The sequence below is a fragment of the Tiliqua scincoides genome, chromosome 3 (genome assembly GCF_035046505.1).
Source record: "Tiliqua scincoides isolate rTilSci1 chromosome 3, rTilSci1.hap2, whole genome shotgun sequence".
NCBI classification, from domain to species: Eukaryota; Metazoa; Chordata; class Lepidosauria; order Squamata; family Scincidae; genus Tiliqua; species Tiliqua scincoides.
The window spans coordinates 59,458,289-59,479,401 of NC_089823.1; the positions used below are offsets into that span (position 1 = coordinate 59,458,289).

General features: G+C 41.2%; 1 protein-coding gene across 1 annotated transcript; it reads left to right on the forward strand.

Moving 5' to 3' along the window:
- Window positions 1-7,977: 7,977 nt before the first annotated feature.
- SOD1 (superoxide dismutase 1) lies at window positions 7,978-19,043 on the forward strand. The gene is made up of 5 exons (XM_066621816.1): window positions 7,978-8,112; window positions 14,859-14,952; window positions 15,697-15,766; window positions 17,625-17,742; window positions 18,728-19,043. The coding sequence occupies exons 1-5, from the start codon at window positions 8,038-8,040 to the stop codon at window positions 18,836-18,838; spliced, it is 468 nt and encodes a 155-aa protein (XP_066477913.1). The 5' UTR covers window positions 7,978-8,037; the 3' UTR covers window positions 18,839-19,043.
- Window positions 19,044-21,113: the final 2,070 nt, after the last annotated feature.

Below are 21,113 nucleotides of genomic sequence, written 5' to 3' on the forward strand. Positions count from 1 at the left end.
AAACCATGGCTCAAAACGCAATAGCATTAGAAAACTTAATAGCAGAGGAGTCTTTAAAGCTGTCCATAGTTCTCCCTGTAAAACAAGGCCACAATGCACGAAGGCAAACAGTTAAAAAACAGAAAACTCTCCCCCATTCTGTGCCAAAAGAGGTACAGATTACACTTAAAAACTTTAACATCACTAGCATAGATGCTGAAGAATTACAAAAAGGTACAAAACATACATATCATTTAGTTCCCTATGGTTGGAAGTCCCTAAGAACCCCTGCACAGAATGCAGTATAGCTCAGTAATGTTCCAACCACTTAAAAAGAAAGCCAGAAGTATCATTAGCTAAGTTTTTTTTCCAAAAGCATGCTAAACAGCCCAAAGCATGTTAAATAGCCCAACCGTGTCAGCTAAGTGTAAATTAAGCCTTATAGCCATTTATCATATGGATTTTAATAGCAGGTCCCCAAGTAAACCCTTTTTTCCTACAGGACCTGCCTTAAATTTCACAACAGTTTAGTTTTTATATAGTACCAGAAAAAGTGCAAACACAAGCACTTTATTTGTAATATTGAGTATAAAGTGCTATTATTTCATGTTGTACCTGCAGCACCTGAATTAAAAGTCCCCCAACAGTTAATTTTGTAACTGCAGGTGTAATTGCAACATTTAAAAGCAACATTTTAGTAACAATTGTTAAAGCCACTGTTTGACCACTGTTTGAAAGGTCAAAATCCTGCAACACAAGCTATTTTTCCCCCAGATGTTTAAATAGCTTCATTTTTTATCTAACCCCTCAAAAAATGTGTTCTTCTATAAAGAAGCCATCATTTCCCTTGTTAGAAAAGGTAGGAGCAAGCAATATGACTTCAAAGCCAAGAAGTCTTAACAATTACTCTACCCATTATAAAAAACAAAGAGTTAATATTTTAAACTTGCCCAAGTAACACAGGCAAATCTCTCTTTAAAACCAGTTCTGATCCTCAAACTGCTACTGAAAAGCTAAACTCACCCCTCCCTTTCAGTTTAGTTTGTAGTAGTTCCCTAACTTTTCATTGTTTCTCATTCCACACACCTTTCAAAACAGCAACCATCAGCCATTTTGTCCATTAGCAGCAGTTATCACAGCTTTAAAGTCAAACTAAACCTTATTTTGTTATTTATAGTCAGAGCTACACCTCTTTTTTCTAAGATGTTTATGTAAAGGTAATAACAAAGCTATTCAGGCTTTTAAAAAGTCTCCCTGTTCCCATAGCTTTGACTGATTCTATCCTGTTCCATCAGAAACCTTTTCTAATCCCAAAGCTTTCATCAGGCCCTTAAAGAACCTCCCTGAATTCACCAAGAAAATGATTTTCTGATCCCATTCTGCTTCATCAAAAAATGATTTTCTGGTCTCATTCTGTTCCATCAGAAAATTTTTTCTCTAGTCTCATAGTTTTAATCAAGCCCTTAAAGCCTTTCTGCTTTATTCTTATAAGATATTTCTTAATTCCATATTGATCTCACTTTTGTTACCTGTATATATATATATATACACACACACACACACACACACACACACATATATATATATACACACATATATGCCTGTTTTCATTGTCTTTAAGCCTTCTTTTGGTTTCCACATGTTAGAAGGTATGTTAAGTTAAATGTCCAAGCAAGTTCAAAACTAAAAGTCAAATGGATTCCTGAACTTGGCTGTGTGCCCAGTGTTCTCAACACAATAGATAAGATGCAAACACAGTGAATGTTTCTTTGTTTTCAAACCACAAGAAACTTTTCGGTTTGAAAGCATCTTCAGACCACACAAAAAAAATCTTCCCTGTCCTGTGTGCTTTTAAAAAAATTAGTCTTTCCTTTTAACACACAGGCTCAACAGCACGGTTTTAAGCTCAGACTTCATATACAAGTAAATAGCTATCCAATATTCTTCAGAGCAACAAGCATGCATAACAATATTCACACCAGCTCTCTTTATATTCTTATTCTTCATTTCAAACCAGTTTCCTGCATATGTTGATGTGACTTCACTCACTCTCACTTCTAATTCTAACACTCTCTCAATGCTTGGAAATGTTCCCTTCAAACGCTGTGTTAACCTTTGGCTAAATTCTAACTTTCACATTCATTCTCAATGCTTAAAAATAATTCCTTAAGATGTTTAAACAACTAAAGGCCTAAGAATGATCACCACTTCTGCCTGCTCAGTTTGTTTTCAAACCTAAGTGTATCTCCTATAACATCTTAGACCTTGCAACACACACACACCGTGCATCTTACAATTTTTCTATTTAAATAATTAAAAACGAGGGGTATGACATCATCATTTGTTCATTTGTTTATATTTAAGCAACACTTTACAAAGCTCAGAAGCCTCCCTGTCTCAAGGCTCAGAAGCCCCCTGTCTTATTAAGTAAAATATTAAATGCAAATATAATGTGCTTTTACCCCCCATGCGCTTTTACAGATAATTGCCGGACCCAGAGTGAAAGGGCCAGCTTCATTAATAACTTAGCAGCAAAGTTCTGCTATTCTGTTTATTTTTACAGAAATATTTTAAGTGTCAGCACGGTGCGTGAAGATGCGTGGCACTAAAGTTTCCTGAAGACATCCAGTGAACCAAGAACCCCTAATAAAAAGTTCAATGTTGTTGTTTTTATGTTTGTTTTTGCTTTTTATAATTGTGTTAAAAGATAGTCATTTAGCACCCCACCTTAAGGGAGTGCATAGTATGTAACCAAGTTTTTAAACTTTCCCAATGTTTGCATAGCTCATGATGCAATGTCTTATAATGTAAATATAATTCATGGTGAAATCCCAATATCCATTTTTGCATGGTGCCAAATGACCCCACAATGCCAAATGTTATCTCAAATTTAAATAAATAAAAAAGGGGAATTGTGGTGTTTTAGTGCTGTTTAAGCAGAAGCACACAGAAAGCCTTGATGATATGGCAACGGGCAAATCCCCCCTTGTTACAGCAAACCGCTAGGGGTGCTAGTTCTCAGGCCGAAGTGTGACAATAACTGATACAGCACTCTGTGAAGAAGCACCCATTGTTCTAAGCCTCTGTATGAGATTCTAATGTGGCACACTATCTAGGAACGGAATGTAACTGATGTTGCAATGTTCAATAAAAGGCAGTGAGAAAGCTCGTACAGGCAGCTAGCTAGCTTGCTTGCTTGTCTCTCTCTGCATTCTCAACCCTCAATCTGTCTGCTGTCTCTTGATTTTCTGTCTGACCATTCAATTGCTTCTGCTCTTGTACCTAAATCCAGCAACCTGGCCCCTGGGTTCTGGTTGCTCCCAAAGAATCACTGCTACAGGAGTAAGTCTGCCACTGCCTAAAAACATCACCTACAGTTTTCTCTGAAAACCAGAAGTGATTATTTTAGACCTGGTGGGGGTGGCATTTTGCAGTCCTGGCCCCAGGCAGCACAGGAACCAGGATCACAATTGTGAGCAATTGAAATGCCATAAGCTGAATTTTACATGGATCCTCACAATCACCATTGCCTGCACACCAAAAACAGGTGCTCATTCAACAAGCATTAGAAGGTAATGCAGCTAACCAGTTCTCATAAAAAAGTAATCATGACTGTGGTTGCACATCATTAATAAAATTAGTGCCCAAGGCAAAAACAAGCTTGCACATCCAACTTGTTTCATCCAGCATTCCCAAGTTGCAAAGATTGCTACAGAGAATATTGATTGCAACAAGAGTGAAATGCTGCAAAGATTGCTCCAGAGAATATTGATTGCAGCAAGACTGAAATGTCTCCAAAACTCCACTTAACTTAGTGGGTAAAGGTCCAAAGCCTCCAGTCCAAGTCCAATCCAGTCTCCAAAGCACAGTACAGTCCAGTCCAGTCTTCCCAGTCTAATCCTTCCCATAGTAGTCCACTGCAGCGGAGTCCTTGCCTCTGTGTCAGAGTGTTCCAGCAGGGTCCTGACAGTCCCCTTCTCCCATAGGTCTAGGGCTTTGCTCCTTCTGAAGCTGCCTTTTATGCCTGTATGTCCAATTATCCAAGATGCAGCTCAGCTGTGAGCTACCTCGTTAGCCCATGTCCATGCAAAGTCCCATCAAGGTCAAATGAACCTCAGGTGTCCATCAGAGCCTCCATTGGCCTTGATTGATTACAGCTGTGGAGCTAGCCCTGTCCTTCCTAGAGCTGTCAACCAGCTGTCAAAATATGGGAATCACTGCCAACACCACATCATCCACCTGATGATCTTCTAATCTTCCATTACAAGTACATGCAACCCACACACCATTTGTTACATGTGTTGGCAGAGTACTTGCCACCAGGAACCCGTCATAAACTTGAGACCTCCCCGCTTGAGGACCCAAGCCCACCAAGGCAGACAGACACAGGGTGAAGAGTTACAAGATTGATGTAGCAGCTCAATGCTGCTATGGGAAACAACCAAGGCTTCTGGGGCCTTGTTGTTTGGTGGGAGTGCAGAGGCACTGAGAAAGTTTAGACTATCAACAGGGGCAGCGAGGCACAGAGCAATGAATGAGCCAGGAGACAGATTTCAGAGGGATGCAGAGAGGCTGAGGCTGGAGCAGATCTGAGAGTGAAAAGCCTCTACCAGGCTTTATTTATTCCTACACATGTTGCAATCCCTTGCAATACAAAGAGGGTTACTGAGGGTTACTTTGCCAGGGAACTGGCTGTCTCTGCCCGGCTCTCCAACTAACCACAACATTCCATTGACTAAGATAAGGGGCATATCTCCATAACATCCTCTTGTTAACAGGCTACTGGGCTTCAGACTCAGCATGTTATCCAAGTCTGCGCCGAGTGTGCTCTTTGCGCAGACGCAGAGTGTGCTCTGCTGTCATTGCCAACATACTGAGGCTAAGGCCAGCACCTCTGTATAAACACTACAATTTATCTCCAACTAAAAGGATGGAACAACAGTTATAGCAGCGGTTCTCACACATTTAGCACAGGGACGCACTTTTTAGAATGAGAATCTGTTGGGACCCACCGGAAGTGACGTCCTGAGAGGAAGTGACATCATCAAGCAGGAACATTTTTAACCATCTTAGGCTACAATCCTGTCCACGTTTACCCAGGAGTAAGTCTCATTGACTATCATCATTAAAAATATACATAGTAGCTTGTTGAAAGAACAGGTCTGTAATATTTCCCCAGATGCAGTCACATACCATGGTAGTATCAAGTCTAATACATTAAAAATAAAATATTTGAATGAATGGAGACACAACTGAAATTGGCTTGCGACCCACTAAATGGGTCCCGACCCAGTTTGAGAAACACTGAGTTATAGAATGGAAACCCTAAACACACCTTGAAATAACAATGAACAATGTTTCATGCTTAAGCTTAAACTGAGAAATTCAGCTTAAATCCAACTGCAAATTTCTTACTTGCAGTTAGCTCAGTGAAATACAGTTGGCCTGTGTCTTGCACACAACAGACTAATGCGAATTCAACGTCATACAAACAAAAAACAAAAACCAGCAGTTTAAATGGAGCAGGCAATTCTGCCCACCATTCTACTTACTAAATACGCCCATGCCCTGGAGACAAGATGACCAGATACAATGGAGAACACAGTGGCTCTACCTTTAACCATTGTATAGAAGAGGGAATTTTAGCAGGTGCAGATCAGCATGAAAGGGTTTAAAAAGTCATACCTGGGCCTTGGCCTCAGAATGCCTTATATGGCATAAAAATGTCACTTCTTGTTTCCCTTGGCCAAAACAGCCATTCTGAAGCCCACAGAGGCAGCGGGCAAACACACCCAGGCTTAAGGATTTCATAATCCACAATTTTCAGTATCTACTGGGGGTCTGAGATGCCACATACCAAATATGGGAACGCCAAGGCGCCATCTGTTCACAATTTTAGTTTTACACACCGATTCTGTAACCCTCATGCAAGATGCAGGTCAAATGTATATGCATGTCACATGCCAATCTACTGAGGGGTTGCATAGTCATTTCAGGCAGTCATTTTGTCACAGTGAAAACAGACTGAATCTATATACATACTTGCCTGGGAGGAAGTTTTACTTATAAGTAGGCAAGCATAAGATTGTGCTACTATTCCATCACATGAGAACTTTAAGCAAATAAAAGTTAAAATTGTAAAACATTAACAGTGCAATCGATGCATGTTTATTCAGGAGTAAGCCTCACTGGGTTCAATGAAGTTTACTCCAAAGTAAGCCTGCAATCCTATTTAGCCTTCCTGAGCAGGAAGCAGATATGTAGGAAGCAGATAGTAGGAAGCAGTAAGGCATATGGAAGGTATAGGGTGTACTGTGGAAATAAATATTGGCTCTGGAATAATCACATATATTTTGAAAAGCACAATTCTATGCATGTCTACTCTGAAGTTCTACTGAACAACAACAACAGTATTTATATACCGCTTTTCAACAAAAAGTTCACAAAGCAGTTTACAGAGAAAATCAAATATCTGATGGCTCCCTGTCCCAAAAGGGCTCACAATCTAAAAAGATGCAACACCAGCAGACAGCCACTAGAAAAGACAGTGCTGGGGTGAGGTGGGCCAGTTACTCTCCCCCTGCTAAATAAAAGAGGAGCACCCACTTGAAAAAGTGCCTCTTAACCAGTTAGCAGGGGTACTGAATTCAGCGAGACTAAGGGTCCAATCCTATCCAACTTTTCAGTGTAATGCAGCCCCCAGGTAAAGGAACAAATATTCCCTTACCTTGAGGAGGCCTCTGTGACTGCCCTCCTACAGCAGGACGCAGCACACAATTCCTTTGGCTCAGCTGCATTGGCACAGGAAAATTGGATAGGGCTGGGCCCTAACAGCTCAATCCTACGTAAGTCTTTGCAGAAATAAATCCAATTGTGTTGGTACTCCCAAATAACTGTGTGCAGGATTGCAGCCTTAATTCCATTTGAAATGTAAAGGCAGCCACAACTGCACCAACCTTTTCCAAGAGATTCCTTTGCTATGGTACTGACAGGCCAGTCAAGAATAATCCTCTAAAGTCAGAAGGCACAGGCATCTTTTAACATGGCCACACTTTCTCAAGTCACATTATTGGGAAAGTCAACAGGAGACAGGTGGGATGTGAACCCCTCACCATTGGGAAACTAAACAGGGACTGGTTTTTAATTGATCACTAAACACACCATACCTGAAGTAACAAGGGAACAGGGACATGCAGTGGGTGGGGGAGGCAGAGCCTCCCTGCTAGGGTCCTTCAAAAAGTGCTGCTGCCATGGGAGGTGCCCAAGCACCCAAGAGCAAGGACATGTGGTGGGTGGGAAGGCAGGGGAGGCAGCGCCTCACTGCAGGGGTCCTTTGAAAAGCACTGCCACCATGGGAGAAACCCAAGCACCCAAGAGCAGGGACATGCAGTGGGTGGGGTCCTTTGAAAAGTGCCACTGCTGTGGGAGGCACCCAAGAGCAGGGAAGTGCAGTGGGTGGCAAGGCAGGGGAGGCAGTGCCTCCCTGCAGGGGTCCTTTGAGAAGCACCACCACCATGGGAGGCACCCAAGCGCAGAGACATACAGTGGCTGAAAAGGCAGAGCCTCCCCACCAGGCCCTTCAAAAAGCACCACTACTGTGGCAGATGCCCAAGCACCCAGGAGCAGGGAGATGGGGGGGCAGAGCCTCCCCTGCCACAGGGCCCTGCAAGGGAGCTGCCTCCCTTCAGCCCTGGCTGCTACGTTCAGGCTCCCAGAGTAGCTGAGCGGGCTGCAGTGCAGGAGCCAAGGCAACGCCCCTCCCCCGCGGCAACATACTCCCCAGGGGGAGCGCCGGCGGAGAAGGCGCTCGGGCTCGTATTGGCTCTGAAGAGGGGCGGAGACCGCCTTGTGCGCGTTCCCCGTTCCGATCGGAGCAAAGCTTCAAAGCCCGGCCCTGCGGTTGGCGGTCTCGCCTCGCAAAGGCGGGCGTAAAACGGAGCCGAGCGCGCTGATTGGGCGGAGCGTGACAACCGGAGGCTATAAAGTTGTGGCGGCGAGGTTTTGAGGCCAGTCGCGCACGCGCTGCATAGGAGAGAAGGCGGCTGGCGAGGCAGGAACATGGCGGCGCTGAAAGCTGTGTGTGTCCTGAGGGGGGACAGCCCTGTGAAGGGCGTCGTTCACTTCGAGCAGAAGGCAAGGCCCGGCGCTCGGGGTTTCGGGGCGGGGGTGGGAAGAGGTAGACCCTCGGCGTGGAGGGGGCCGCTCAGCTGGGGCCGCGCTGCGCAGAGGGCTGCAGCTGCAGGCGCCGCTCGGGGCTCTGCTTGGCTTGCCCCTGGGGTGGGGGGCGGGGGGCTCATGCAAGCCCCACAAACCGTTGCTTAGTGGCACGTGTAGAGCCTTGGCTGCCCGCTGGTACGCGCCTTTACTGCAAAGCAGGACCCACGCTGGCTTCTGTAGGGCTTTCTCGCTAGTAAAGTGTGCGCGCATGCACGCAGTTCTTGCTTTATTCCCACCTAACAGCCCAGTCCTATCCACACTTTCCTAGGAGTAAGCCCCATTGACTCTAATGGGACTTACTTCTGAGTAGGCATGCCTAGGATTGGGCTCTAAGTCATCTGGGGAACAGCCACTAAAATAGAGTGTCAGGACAGTTAGAATACACCAAAGAAGATATTTATTTACCCAGCATGTGATTAGCCTGTGGAACTCCTTGCCACAGGATGTGGGGCTGGCACCTGGCTTCAGCACCTTTAAAAGGGGATTGGGCAGATTTCTGGAAGAAAAGTCCATCACAAGTCTGTGGAACTCCTTGCCACTGGATGTGGAGCTGGCATCTGGCCTTGATGCCTTGAAAACGGGGTTGACCATACGTCTGAAAGGAAAAGTCAGTCACAAATCTGTGGAACTTGTGTGGGAATGGCACCTTGCCTCTACACCTTCAAAAGGGGATTGGGCAGATTTCTGGAAGAAAAGTCAATCTCACATCTGTGGAACTTCTTGCCACAGGCTGTGGGAGTGGCATCTGGCCTAGATGCCTTTAAAAGGAGTCTGGACAAATGTCTGGAGGAAAAGTCTATCACAAATTACAAGCCATGAAGACTGCATGCAACCTCTAGGTTTCAGAAATAGTCTGTCTCTGAATGCCAGATGCAAGGGAGAGTGGCAACAAGTTTCAGGTCTTTTGTTGCCTTCTGTGCTGCCTGAGGCATCTGGTGGGCCCCTGTGAGATACTGGAAGCTGGACTAGTATCCAGCTTTGGCCTGATCCAGCAGGGCTCTTCTTATGTTAACAGCCACCATTCTGTAGCTGTGTACTAGTACTGCAGCAACCTCCTGCTCTCTTTTCAATCTATCTAGATTCCTAGATAGTGGGAGGGGCTGTAATTGGTTATGCAGTGGCTGCTCACTGTTGACTGAACTTCAGCATGTGCAAAAAAGGGCAAGGTCTAAATCGATTGATATTTCTCATAAGCAATAATCTGGTTGCATCTGGGGAAGAGGAACTGGTTCTTTCTAATTCTAGACCAAAGCCTGGCCCAGCTGGTGTTTCATATGCAAGGAGTGATCCCTCCTCATGTAACCTCTTCCCTCTCTGTGTAGGACTCTGAAAAACACAACCATGCTCTTTCCTAGTAAGTTCAGTAAAATCAGTACCTGGGTGCTTTGGAGTTCTCTGTTTCACTTTTTCTGTCAGGGAGTCTTGACAGGAGAGAGAACATCTTCCCTAAGATCTTGTCTCCAGTTGCTTTGGTTGTGTCCCCTTTAAAAGGGGAGTGTGCTGCAAACCTATTTTTCTCTTCTCCACAAAGAAAGGAAACTTGCTGAGTCATTGCTGCTGGAGAGGGACTCTTAAGGGGAGTGAGTTTTGCTGCTAATACCTTTGACAAACAGGTTTTACAGCCCAGTTGTGTGCATGTGTACAGTACTTAGAAGTAGACCCTATAGGCTCAGTAAAGTTTATTCCTAAATATGTCTGGTTATCATGCATAAGTCAGAGATAAATGTATATGCAGTATTAGAATAAAGAGAGTGACTGGAAGGATATTACTATAATATCAGGAATGAGCATGTTTAGGAAATGCAGTTGCTTGCTTAGCAGTCATCCCTATCTCAAAAGAACAGAGGGGCTGGTTTTCATACTTTGCACTTGCAGAGCTGCAAATGGCTTGATTAGTAATCTTATGTAACTGTTTTTGACCAGCACCTTATTGGCACCAGTACTCTTTCTGGCTACAACTACTGTTTTAAAGGGAAGGATAAGATGGGGTGAGCAAAGGATTTATGATGGAACATAAGGTTTAGATTAGATTGAACCTTATGTTCCATCATTTAGATTATGATGAAACATAATCTTATGTTTAGATTAAATGGCATTGTGACTGTGCTAATTCAGTAGCTTTTGAAACAGGCATTTTATGTCAGTGCAGACTTTCCAGAGTTTGGGGAATATTTAAAGCACCATCTCTGGAAACTTAATATTCTTAGAGTAAATATTTTCTATTCATAGTAGCAGTGTAGTGGTTCATTCACCCAGCTTTTGTCTCTGTAATTAGTTCACATTGGTAGTACTATATCTACATTCATCCCTCTAAAATGCTCTTAATGCTTTTTTAATAGATACTGTACTGATTTTGTTGGATTTGATGATTGAGTTTTATTGTATGGGAGTTCTAGGTTAGAAAGCTGTTAATAATTGGATAGATATCTTGCCCTACGTTCTCTAGGGCAGTGATTATCAACCTTTTCCATCTCACAGCACACTGACAAGGTGCTCAAATTGTCGAAGCACACCACCAGTTTTTTGACAATTGACAAGACACACCACATTGACAGAAGGGTTTCACACCCCCCAGTGGCCCTACTAACAAATCACTCTTGCTGCACACCTGTGTGCCACGGCACAGTGGTTGAAAATGGCTGTTCTAAGGCAACTGTATTTTTTAACCTCCTCTTAAGATATGCCATTCTAAGTAGAGTTGCATGTAGTAGAGCGGTACAGTATATGGAACTGGTGGTTCCAGTTTATACTGCAGTGCTATTGTAAACACATCCCCCTCAGCCAAGTGATTATGTGTAACTCCAGGCACTGCCGAATAGTTGCATAACTGTACACCTAGGTCTTTATAGTATGTGCCATTATTCCTTTGGAAAATAAATCCTTGCATTACATCTCTGAGTTTCAACCCATGTGGGATTTGCAACCATACATTCGGTCCAATCTGGAGGCTTCTTCATGGCAAAAGCCATGCTAGTCCCTCCTCCCATGCTGCTAATCCTCCTTTGGCAGGCCTCCTGTGTCTGCATGTATCCCAGCAGCACTTGCTAGCTAGAAGGGGTGGGAGGTTCCAGCTGAGGGTTTGTCCATCTATGGGCAGTAAACATCCTACACTTGCTAGTGACAGCAGAATTCATGTGTTTGTTAACTCTACCAACATACTAATATGGGAGCAAGCTGCTTGTCACTCCTTGGGGTTTTCAAGCAAATGAGCAAAGGATCTCGTACCCCTAACTAGGCATGTTAGGATGGTCATTCAAGCCAGCCACCTGTCACACCCACACTCAGAAAACCAGACAGAGATCTCAGTACAAAATGTAATTGTGGGTGGTGGTGGTGGTAATAGTAATTATTATTACTACTATTATTATAACAACAACTGAGAGTCAGGAACAAGCACTTGTGGAAGTAATGAATAGGAACTTACTAAAAGTTAAGCAAACTAAACAGGAGTATAAGAAAATGCTATAAGTACAGGTACTGCAAGCTGGCACAATAAAACAGTACATGGTCAATATATGGAAAAAGATCAAAGACAAAATAGATAATGAAAAAACCTGGCTATGGTTAACATCTGGAACCTTAAAGAAAGAAACAGAATCATTAATATTAGCAGCCCAAGAGCAGGCTGTTCGAACAAATGCAATGAAGGCCAGAATTGAAAAATCATCAAACAATGCAATATGCAGATTGTGCAAAGAAGCCAAAGAAACATTTGACCATATATTTAGTTCCTGCGAGAAGATTGCACAGACTGAATATAAATCTAGACATAATACAGTAGCTCAAATGATCCATTGGAATTTATGCATAAATTACAACATTGAAACAATAATTGATGGGAGCATAAACCAAAACAAGAAAGTCAAGATCTTGTGGGAATTTTGAATACAAACTGATTTTGGCGCATAATACACCAGATATTACAGTAATAAATTAAGTGACCATTATTGACATAGCAGGATTGATGAAAAAGAGCATGAACAAATTAGTAAATATCAGGATTTAAAAATTGAAATCTCTAGATTATGGCACATACCAGCAGTGGTTTTCCCAGTTGTGACTGGTACACTGGGTGCAGTCCCAAAAACACTTGAACTGCATTTAAAACATCTAAATATTGACAAAATTACTATTGGTCAATTTCAAAAAGCTACTCTGCTTGGTTTAGCACACATTATATGTAAATACATTACAGTGACTAGGCCCCTGGGTGGGGCCAGACTAGTAATTAATACCAAGTCCAAGTAAAGAACTGGCAGCTGTGATATGCAAGAAGTAATAACTGGGATTTATATACCGCCTATCTTTGGTCATTGGATTGCTCCTTTGACTCCAAGGCGACTTCACATAGGCTGGCTTTCTCTAAACTCCAAGGGTGTTTTTTTTCAATAAACAGAAATTCTGTCTTTCAAGAACAAACAACATTCCAGATGGATCTTACTACAGTCTGGTAATCATGCTGGCCATGTTGCCTTCCACGCTGACAAACAGCTCCTTCTCTCACAAGACAGCAGAGTCAATCAATCAAGCAATCAATCAACAGTATTTATATACCGCTTTTCAACTAAAAGTTCACAAAGCGGTTTACAGAGAAAAATCAAATAACTAAATGGCTCCCTGTCCCAAAAGGGCTCACAATCTAAAAAGATGCAAATAAATACCAGCAGACAGCCACTAGAACAGACAGTGCTGGGGTGAGGTGGGCCAGTTACTCTCCCCCTGCTAAAAAGAGGAGCACCCACTTGAAAAAGTGCCTCTTACCCAATTAGCAGGGGTTCTAAAGAGTCAGCTTTATGTCTCTCACCGAAGAGCAGCTCAGCTCCTCAGTTTCTCAAGGTCTTGCTGCTCATGGAAGCTACCAGTGATCTTGAACTGACAACCGTCAGATGTTATCATTCACTTCTAGCAGAAGGCAAGGCCAGCTTAATCTTCGGGCTTAATGGCAGCTCTACCCTCTAGACCAGACCTCCTGTATACACACCTATACACACTTTCCTGGGAATAAGCCCCATTGAACACAGTAGGACTTACTTCTGAATTATTGGATTGGATGATTGAACTATATTATAATTATAATTCAATCATATTGAATTATATGATTGGATATGCATAGGAATGAGTTACTGAATGTGTTGCTTGGAGAGGCCTTCCTCAGTGGGAGGAAGCCATGTATTTAATGCAGGCACTTTCAGTAAGGAGACCAATGCAAGTGGTAACTTGCAGGACAAATGGTGAGCCTCCTTCCTCATGACTTGGGCTGCATTCCTATATTGTACCTGATTTCCTGGGAGTAAGTGCTGTTTAACACAATAGGGCTTCTGAGTAGGCATGCATAGGGTGATATAGACAGCACCACCCATAGCACTTTCTCCATTGAGCAGGAAGAGGGTTGAAACACTGATGAGAGAAGCTCTGTTTGCTGTCCTGAGTGAGGGTTTCCCTCGACCTCTCTACCCCCAAGATCCCAACCAGAGAGCCAAAGATCAAACAAAGGCTGCTTTTGTGCATGTCTCTAATACCTACCACAAGCAAGGGAGATAGGTGCCCTTTAAATGGGAGGACATCCAAAGAGAGCCCTACTGGGAGTTACTTCAAAACTCACAGATATCAAACCACATGAGTTTTCCTGTCATATGTTCAAAACCCACATATGTGAAGTTTTGGAACTCATGGAATAAAAAATGATACTTGGATATTCCATGGGAAAATGGTCACAGTTGTATCACAGATAAGACGAACCACATGGATTTAGCATTCAAGCATGCAGTAATTTCATAGCAAATGTCCATTTCCATGTGGGTTTTTGCACATTTGTTTTGAGCCCAAGTAGTTTGTTAAAAAATAATGTGTTAAGTTTGCAGATTTGCTTCAGATTATTTAATGAACATATCACCTATACCTCTAAATGGTTATTCAGAAATTTGAAAATTTCATAGTTTTGCCATATTTCTCAGGTTCCTGTGTTCATCATAAATAATTTGTACAGCTCAGTATAGTATAGTGCTCCAGCTGGGAAGCTCTTGTTCCATTAAGGCAGTGTACATGACCAGGCTTTTGGAATAAATTGCTATTCAATTTTTGTGTACATAAGATTTCAGTAAGATAACTGAATTGGAATAATTTTATTAGGTTTATATGTATGAGTATGATTATACTTCTCTGCTACATGCATTTAAGAAAGAGTTCTAATAACATGGATTCAACCACAGCATGAAACTAAACATTGCTTCTTGGATCTAGTACTTGAAGGAGAATTTGAAATGCATTCTTAAAGGATTTGAACTACTGGTAGTCCTGGACTTTAAGCTGCTAGCTGCTTCAAATGTTTGATATCCTGTGGTGACAACTAAGAAAGAACCAAAACCAGTTGTCAGGTCATACAAGCCGCAAAAAAGATTTTCCTAGGTTCATGATGAGCAGTAGGCCAAAATGCTGCTTCAGTGTTCTATTTATTGAGGAATCATTTTAGGTCTGAGTTGTCAGTCTTGTAAAGTGTTGTCCTTTGATGATCAAATTACTTTTCATATCTGCATATGAAAAGTAACTTGATCAGCCAAACAGCATTTATTCAGCCTACAAAGTCTGTTGTAGCTCTGTATTTTAGAACTAAAATTTTGACAAATTTGTCTAAAACGTACTTGCTCTTGTGCTTTCTGTTTCAGGGTGATGGGCCAGTTGTTCTTTCAGGAAGTATTGAAGGTTTGACTCCAGGGAAACATGGGTTTCATGTCCATGAATTTGGAGATAATACACAAGGTAACATTCTTGTTCATTCTTTTATAAGTTAATAGGCACTCTGACAGCTAATATCTGTTTGTTTTGCCAATAATGTAAGGAATGCAAGATGCAATAATCTCAAGAGTGTAAAGGATTTGCTACTAGGTGAAAATAAATATATTTCAGGATCGAATATTGCATTTCAGCAGAAGAATTCACAAAGCAGTTTACTTGACTAAATAGTTCCCTATTCCAAAAGACCTCACAGTTTAAAAAAACATGCAGAGGAAATGTCAGCAAATAGTCACTGAAAAAGATACTGTGCTGGAGTGAAGAGGAAAAGTTAATTTATCCTTGCTAAATATGAGGGCCACTACTTTAAATAGTGCCTCTTTCCCCAGTCAGTAGGGGTGTCAATTGTCAGGAAGACAGTGGTGGAGATTGGACCCTGAGCTCTTAGGGAAACAGGGAACTGGAAGGCTGAAGTTGATCTGGTTAAGTATACTTGGTCTGCATTCTAACATGGTAAAACATTTTGGTTTTTAAATGGCTAGACAAAGTTTTGTTATGACAGTAATTTTTTAACAGATGATGATTTCAAATGGAAACAGGTAAGTGTCCTATAGGTTACAACTAGGCCATCTTGAATTTTTTGAAAGGGTGTTAATATAATGATTTACATTACATTACACCTGTAAGGTGAAGTTCTTAGGACCATCCATAACTAACTTGCATAGTATGACATATATGAAGAAAAGCCTGACTTTGGGTAATTTGTTATAGGATGTATCAGTGCAGGCCCTCATTTCAATCCTGAAGGGAAAAACCATGGTGGGCCAAAGGATGCAGAGAGGTGAGTATGGAATTGTTTTCTACTGAGTGTAACTTTTAACAGAATTTCTAGCACAGTGGCTCTCATTCTCTAAATTCAAGGTCCATCTTCTATCCCAATAAGCAACATGGAGTCATCGTTATCTAGATCAGCAGTTCCAAAACTGTGGGTTCATGGCCCACCAGTGGGTCACAGCCCAGTTTTTGGTGGTTTGAAAAATTTACAGAGTAGATTAGGCTATGTGCATCAAAGGTTAAACAGCCTGCTACTGGGGGGGGGGGGGGGTAGAGCACTGCTGCCCAATCATCATTATAGCCACAAAGGCTTGAGGTGGCTGGTAAAGTGAAACTTTGTTTTAGTTGAGTCCTTATGTTAAAAAGTTTGGGAACCACTGAATTCTAGACCTATCTTTTTCCCTCCTGTCGATCTTTCCCTCCCTCTCTCCAGAAGCTGCACCAATGGGATAGCGGCAGACCATCCTGCTTGATAGTAATCTAGCAGTTGTAGAACAAAATGTAAACATTGATCTTCATCCTGTTAATGTGCTTGTCTCTGTTGTACTTCCTTCAGTAAATTTGCCACTCTGTAGTTAGTGGGGGTAGTGAGGCTTATGAGCAGCAGTCAAGTTTTACCTTCCTGTAGTGATTAGAAGGCTCTTGATAGTAAATATTCAAGTACAGCTACTTCAATTGCTTGTTCAAAAGGTAAAAGATTAAAAATACTCAGAGCCCTTGAGGGGGCTAGTGTGGAAAACATTTGAAAGGATTCTGTTCTGTTAAACTGTCAAACTAGAGCAGTGGTTCTCACACATTTAGCACTGGGTCCCAAGTTTTAGAATGAGAATCTGTCAAGACCCACCAGAAGTGATGTCATGACCGGAAGTGACATCATCTAGCAGGAAAGTTTTTAACAATCCTAGGCTGCAATCCTACCCACACTTACCCAGGAGTAAGTCCCATTTACTATCATTGTTAAAAGAATAAACATAGTAGTTTGTTAGAAAGTACAGGTCTGTAACATTTCCCCAAATGCAATCACATACCATGGGAGCATCAAATCTAACATATTAAAAATAAAATATTGAAATGAATGGGGACCCACCTGAAATTGACTTGCGATCCACCTAATGGATCGCAGTTTGAGAAACACTGAACTAGAATGTTAACCTCTAGTCATATGTGTGACATTGCCTTAAAGACACAGAACAGGAGATGGTTGCATATTGTTTATTCATTGTTGCATAAAATAAAATATCAGTACAGACACTACTTGAACAAGCAAAATACAGCTATACAATGAAGAGGCATCAATACTTGTGTACGTTTGAATTACAATGAAAGCATCTGTTTTTTTAATGGAAGCTCTAAATTACAAATAGGACCCAATCTAAACTCTTCAGAACATCCTGGAATTTTGTACAAATGTAAATCCATCTCTGTTACACTTACAGCTGATGCTATTGAAATTGCATAAGTGGAGAATTCCAGTATTTTGATCATGATGAAAGCTCAGCAGTGCAATGACTAAAACAGGATAATTGAAACTAGTCATTTGTTCAGTTTTAAAATTATTTGATTTTTTTTACAAATAGTAGCTTGCTCTTGCTGATCTAGTCAACTAGAACTATTTTTGTAGATTTTAAAAATATTGCAGTTTTTTTTAAAGATGAACAAATAAAATGCTCCATGCCATGGAACAAATTAAGGTAAGCTTTGGGCTAATGAAAATCCAGGTTGAGCTGGCTTCGATTATCTTGACTGCAGCTCACAAGTAACTGGCACGGAAGTATTTGGTATGGGGCATATTGACAAACTGCATGTAGTAATTATTACAGGTTAAATTCTGCTAGTAAAATGGACTGAATCAATTTATATTCCAGGCATGTTGGGGATCTTGGAAATCTGACTGCAGATGATAAAGGTGTAGCAAAAGTGTCAATACAGGACCACGTTATTTCACTATCTGGACCACATTCCGTTATTGGGCGCACCATGGTGGTAAGTGCTTTTTTGAGAGCTGATGCCCTGCATTTACTGGGCAAAAGCACTAATGATTGCAGCAAGGAGACTATTTCACTTGCGAAGCTGTTTGCTGCGTTATTTCCTACTGTAAGCCTTTGTATGTGCTGAGAGCTTGGACTGGGGTTGCTGCTTCTGATTCCCCTCATACCTGCTTTAAAAACTTGCTTCAACAGAAGTAGAGCCAAAGCATCTTGAAGCCCAGATTTCTTCTGAATATGGAATATGATTTGAGTGTTGGTATACATTTCATGAGGTGAAGAACTATTTGGTATTGAGGTGTGTTAAGGTGCTTTTAACATGGTTTTATAAGCTGCTAATAGTCCCAAATATCGTTTGAATTGCAACTACTGAATTGTACTTCAGCCGTTAGAACTTGTAATTGAGATCTGAAAATATTTCTGCTGACAAATTCTATGGCCTAAGACTTGCCTGTTGTAGATGTTCTGGAAGGCATAGGTTCTTTTCAAGTAGAAGTGCAGATTCTCCTACTTAGCTGTTTGTCTCAGAGCTATGTAGTTAGGGAAGTTAACTCAACTGGTTAGATGGATTTCTGAGTGCACAGACTGTGACTGCATAGTGTTGAAGGGTGTGGGGATATTCAGTAGTCACCACACTGAACAAAAACCATCCTTTCCTGATGTATTGTTTATCTCTTAACTACTACTAGGACCTTCTTGTGAATTTCAGCATTTATACTGCCTTGGCCCCATTTGTATCAAGGAACTGAAGTTAGCTGCTTACCTTAAATTGGTGAGGTCTTAGCACAGACTAGGATACAATTTCTAAATGCTTATGGGGTTAATATTCCGTTTGTATCAAACTATGTTTGGATGTTGCTTTTTCTGCAGGGATTCTTTTTAACTTTGACAAAGTTGAGCTTAATACCCCCAAATTTAGAAACAGATGAGACCGCTATGCTAATGTAACAAATTGGCTAATTCTGTTTATCCATCTCTTTTAGGTTCATGAGCAAGAGGATGATCTGGGTCAAGGAGGAAATGAGGAGAGTCTGAAAACTGGCAATGCTGGTGCCCGCCTAGCTTGTGGTGTAATTGGACTAGCTAAGGCTTAGATTCTTCAAGACTTGTGTACTAAAAGCAATTCGTATGGAATGTAAATGTATCTGTGAAATTAAAGTATTTGGCTTTGTTTAGGGTAAAAACCAAACATTTAATCTCATGGTTCTGTTAAACTGAATTTATGCTAAGTCTTATTTTGTATACCTTGTAATTAAAGTAGCAATTACTATTCTAACAGCAATTGCCACTATGCAGCTATTGGCTATCAGTTCACTTCTTGTATACGATGATGAAATGCTCTGGGGTATCAAGCTAACCAGACAATCCTGTTGACGATTTAACTACTGTACAGGTTGAGACTAATTCGTGTAGGTTCCCTTCCAAGCACTCACTTGGCAAAAAACTATAGCAAATCAATTTTAAAAAGTTTCTTTGCTCTGTTGATTTAAAAACAACCTTGCTGACCTTTGCTATGTAAGATAAGAGTCATTAACAAGGTAATCCATCAATCCTACAAGCTCTTACAAAGAGCTGAGAGCTTACACTCAGCCCCTCCTTTCACCACTGCAAAGGGATCACCTTTCAGGGGGAAGGGAGGAGTCCACTGGGGAGAGATGGATTGATGGATTGTCAGCCAGCTGCCCTCTTTCATTAAGGAGGCTATTGTTAAAGGACTGTTCAGTTTCTAAAACTGATTTTAAAGGGATGCATTTTCCCCTTCTCCAGGGATCAGCACCTTCTCTCATTTGCAGGGGCCATTTGTGTTGAGTCAAATCCTTGTATAAAAAATCAGTGTATAAATAGTCTGGACCTGTATTGTTAAATCTGAGTGATCACACAGAAAGACTTCCCGTGTGAAAAATCTGAGTGACCCCCATAGAAAGGCCTCCTATGTGAAAATTAAACAGGTTCTGCTGGTTTCTGTTTTCTGAGATACCAAGTATGAATAGGCCCAAACAGCCACCAAAGTAAAAGTTGCTGCCATTAAACTATCAAACTCTAATCAAGTAATATGTGACTGAACAGAAGCCATTTCATGGGTGTAAGGGACAAGGGTGTGGATCTCCTTTCATCTTCTCTAAAAACCTGGCACTGAAGGTTTCCCACTTACTTTTAGGAGGGTGCAGAAATACCCACCATTCACATGTGAACGTAATTGTTTCTATTTGTGTTCTAAATGGAGTGCTTTTGTGCTGACCACTTGAACAGACCATAATGACTTACCTAAAAAATCTGTATATAGGACAGGGCACACTTGTCCAAGGACTGTCTTTATCCACCTTTTGGAAGGGCTCTAGAGCTCGATTTGCATTAAACACTGTGGCATAGCTTAAATAACATAGGGTAAGTGATAAGTCCATGGGGTTGACATAGTGTACTGCCCTCTGTAGGAAGGGTAGTTACTGGTTTAAGAATTTTCTTTACTGCAGGAAGTAATACTGAAAACATGCCTTTCAGTTTATATAAGAAGTTTACTGGACAGAAAACTATCAAGGATACACAGGAGTTATTCCTGTTGTCATCTATTGCTTTACATGAATTTCTAACATGCTACATGACATTTTAATAAAATCTGTTAACTTAGTAAAAGTTCTTTGGTTTGATTACAGAAAGTGAGCTATGGAAGTTGTAAACAGAAAAGGAAGTTCAGAAGCAATGCAGCTTACAATAAGGGTCCTTTTGCCCAATTGTAATAAACTGGATAACTTAAGACTGCTTTAAGATGGCTTGGAGATCAAACCTAGTGTAAGAGGCACATCAAAAAGCAAGACTATCTCATGCAATTGTCTTGGAAAAGTTTGGTAACCATTTTGCTCAAGAATGTGTAGTGGAGAATCCTTTCTAAGATCAAACTTAAAAAAATCTTACCTGCAACCATCTGTTTTGCAGACTTGACTGAATAAGTTGACTATACAGTACTAATTTTCAAATAAGACATGCTAGCTTTGCCACCATTATGTCTTATTTAAACAAGTCTCTATAGTTGTGGTAGTTGAATACTTGAGAATGTAAAAGCCTTCAAAGCAGTAACGAGTTAAGGGTCCTTGTATATCTTGTACTATTTCCTCACTAGTCTTACAGCAGCCTTAGAAGGGGAAATGACAATCTTTGTTATAGTTTGCAGGACAACAGTATAGTTAAGTTTGGTGTTTAATTATAGGTACCTATAAAAAGATTTTCTACAGGAAGTTTTAAAATCCACACTTGTTTACCTGTTTTCCCTCTTCATAGCAGTGTTGCTAAACTTTAAAATCACTTTTTGGTGTGTCTAACTGCTGCTAGTATATATAGAAGCAAAATTCAACACATGGAAATTGAATTCACAAG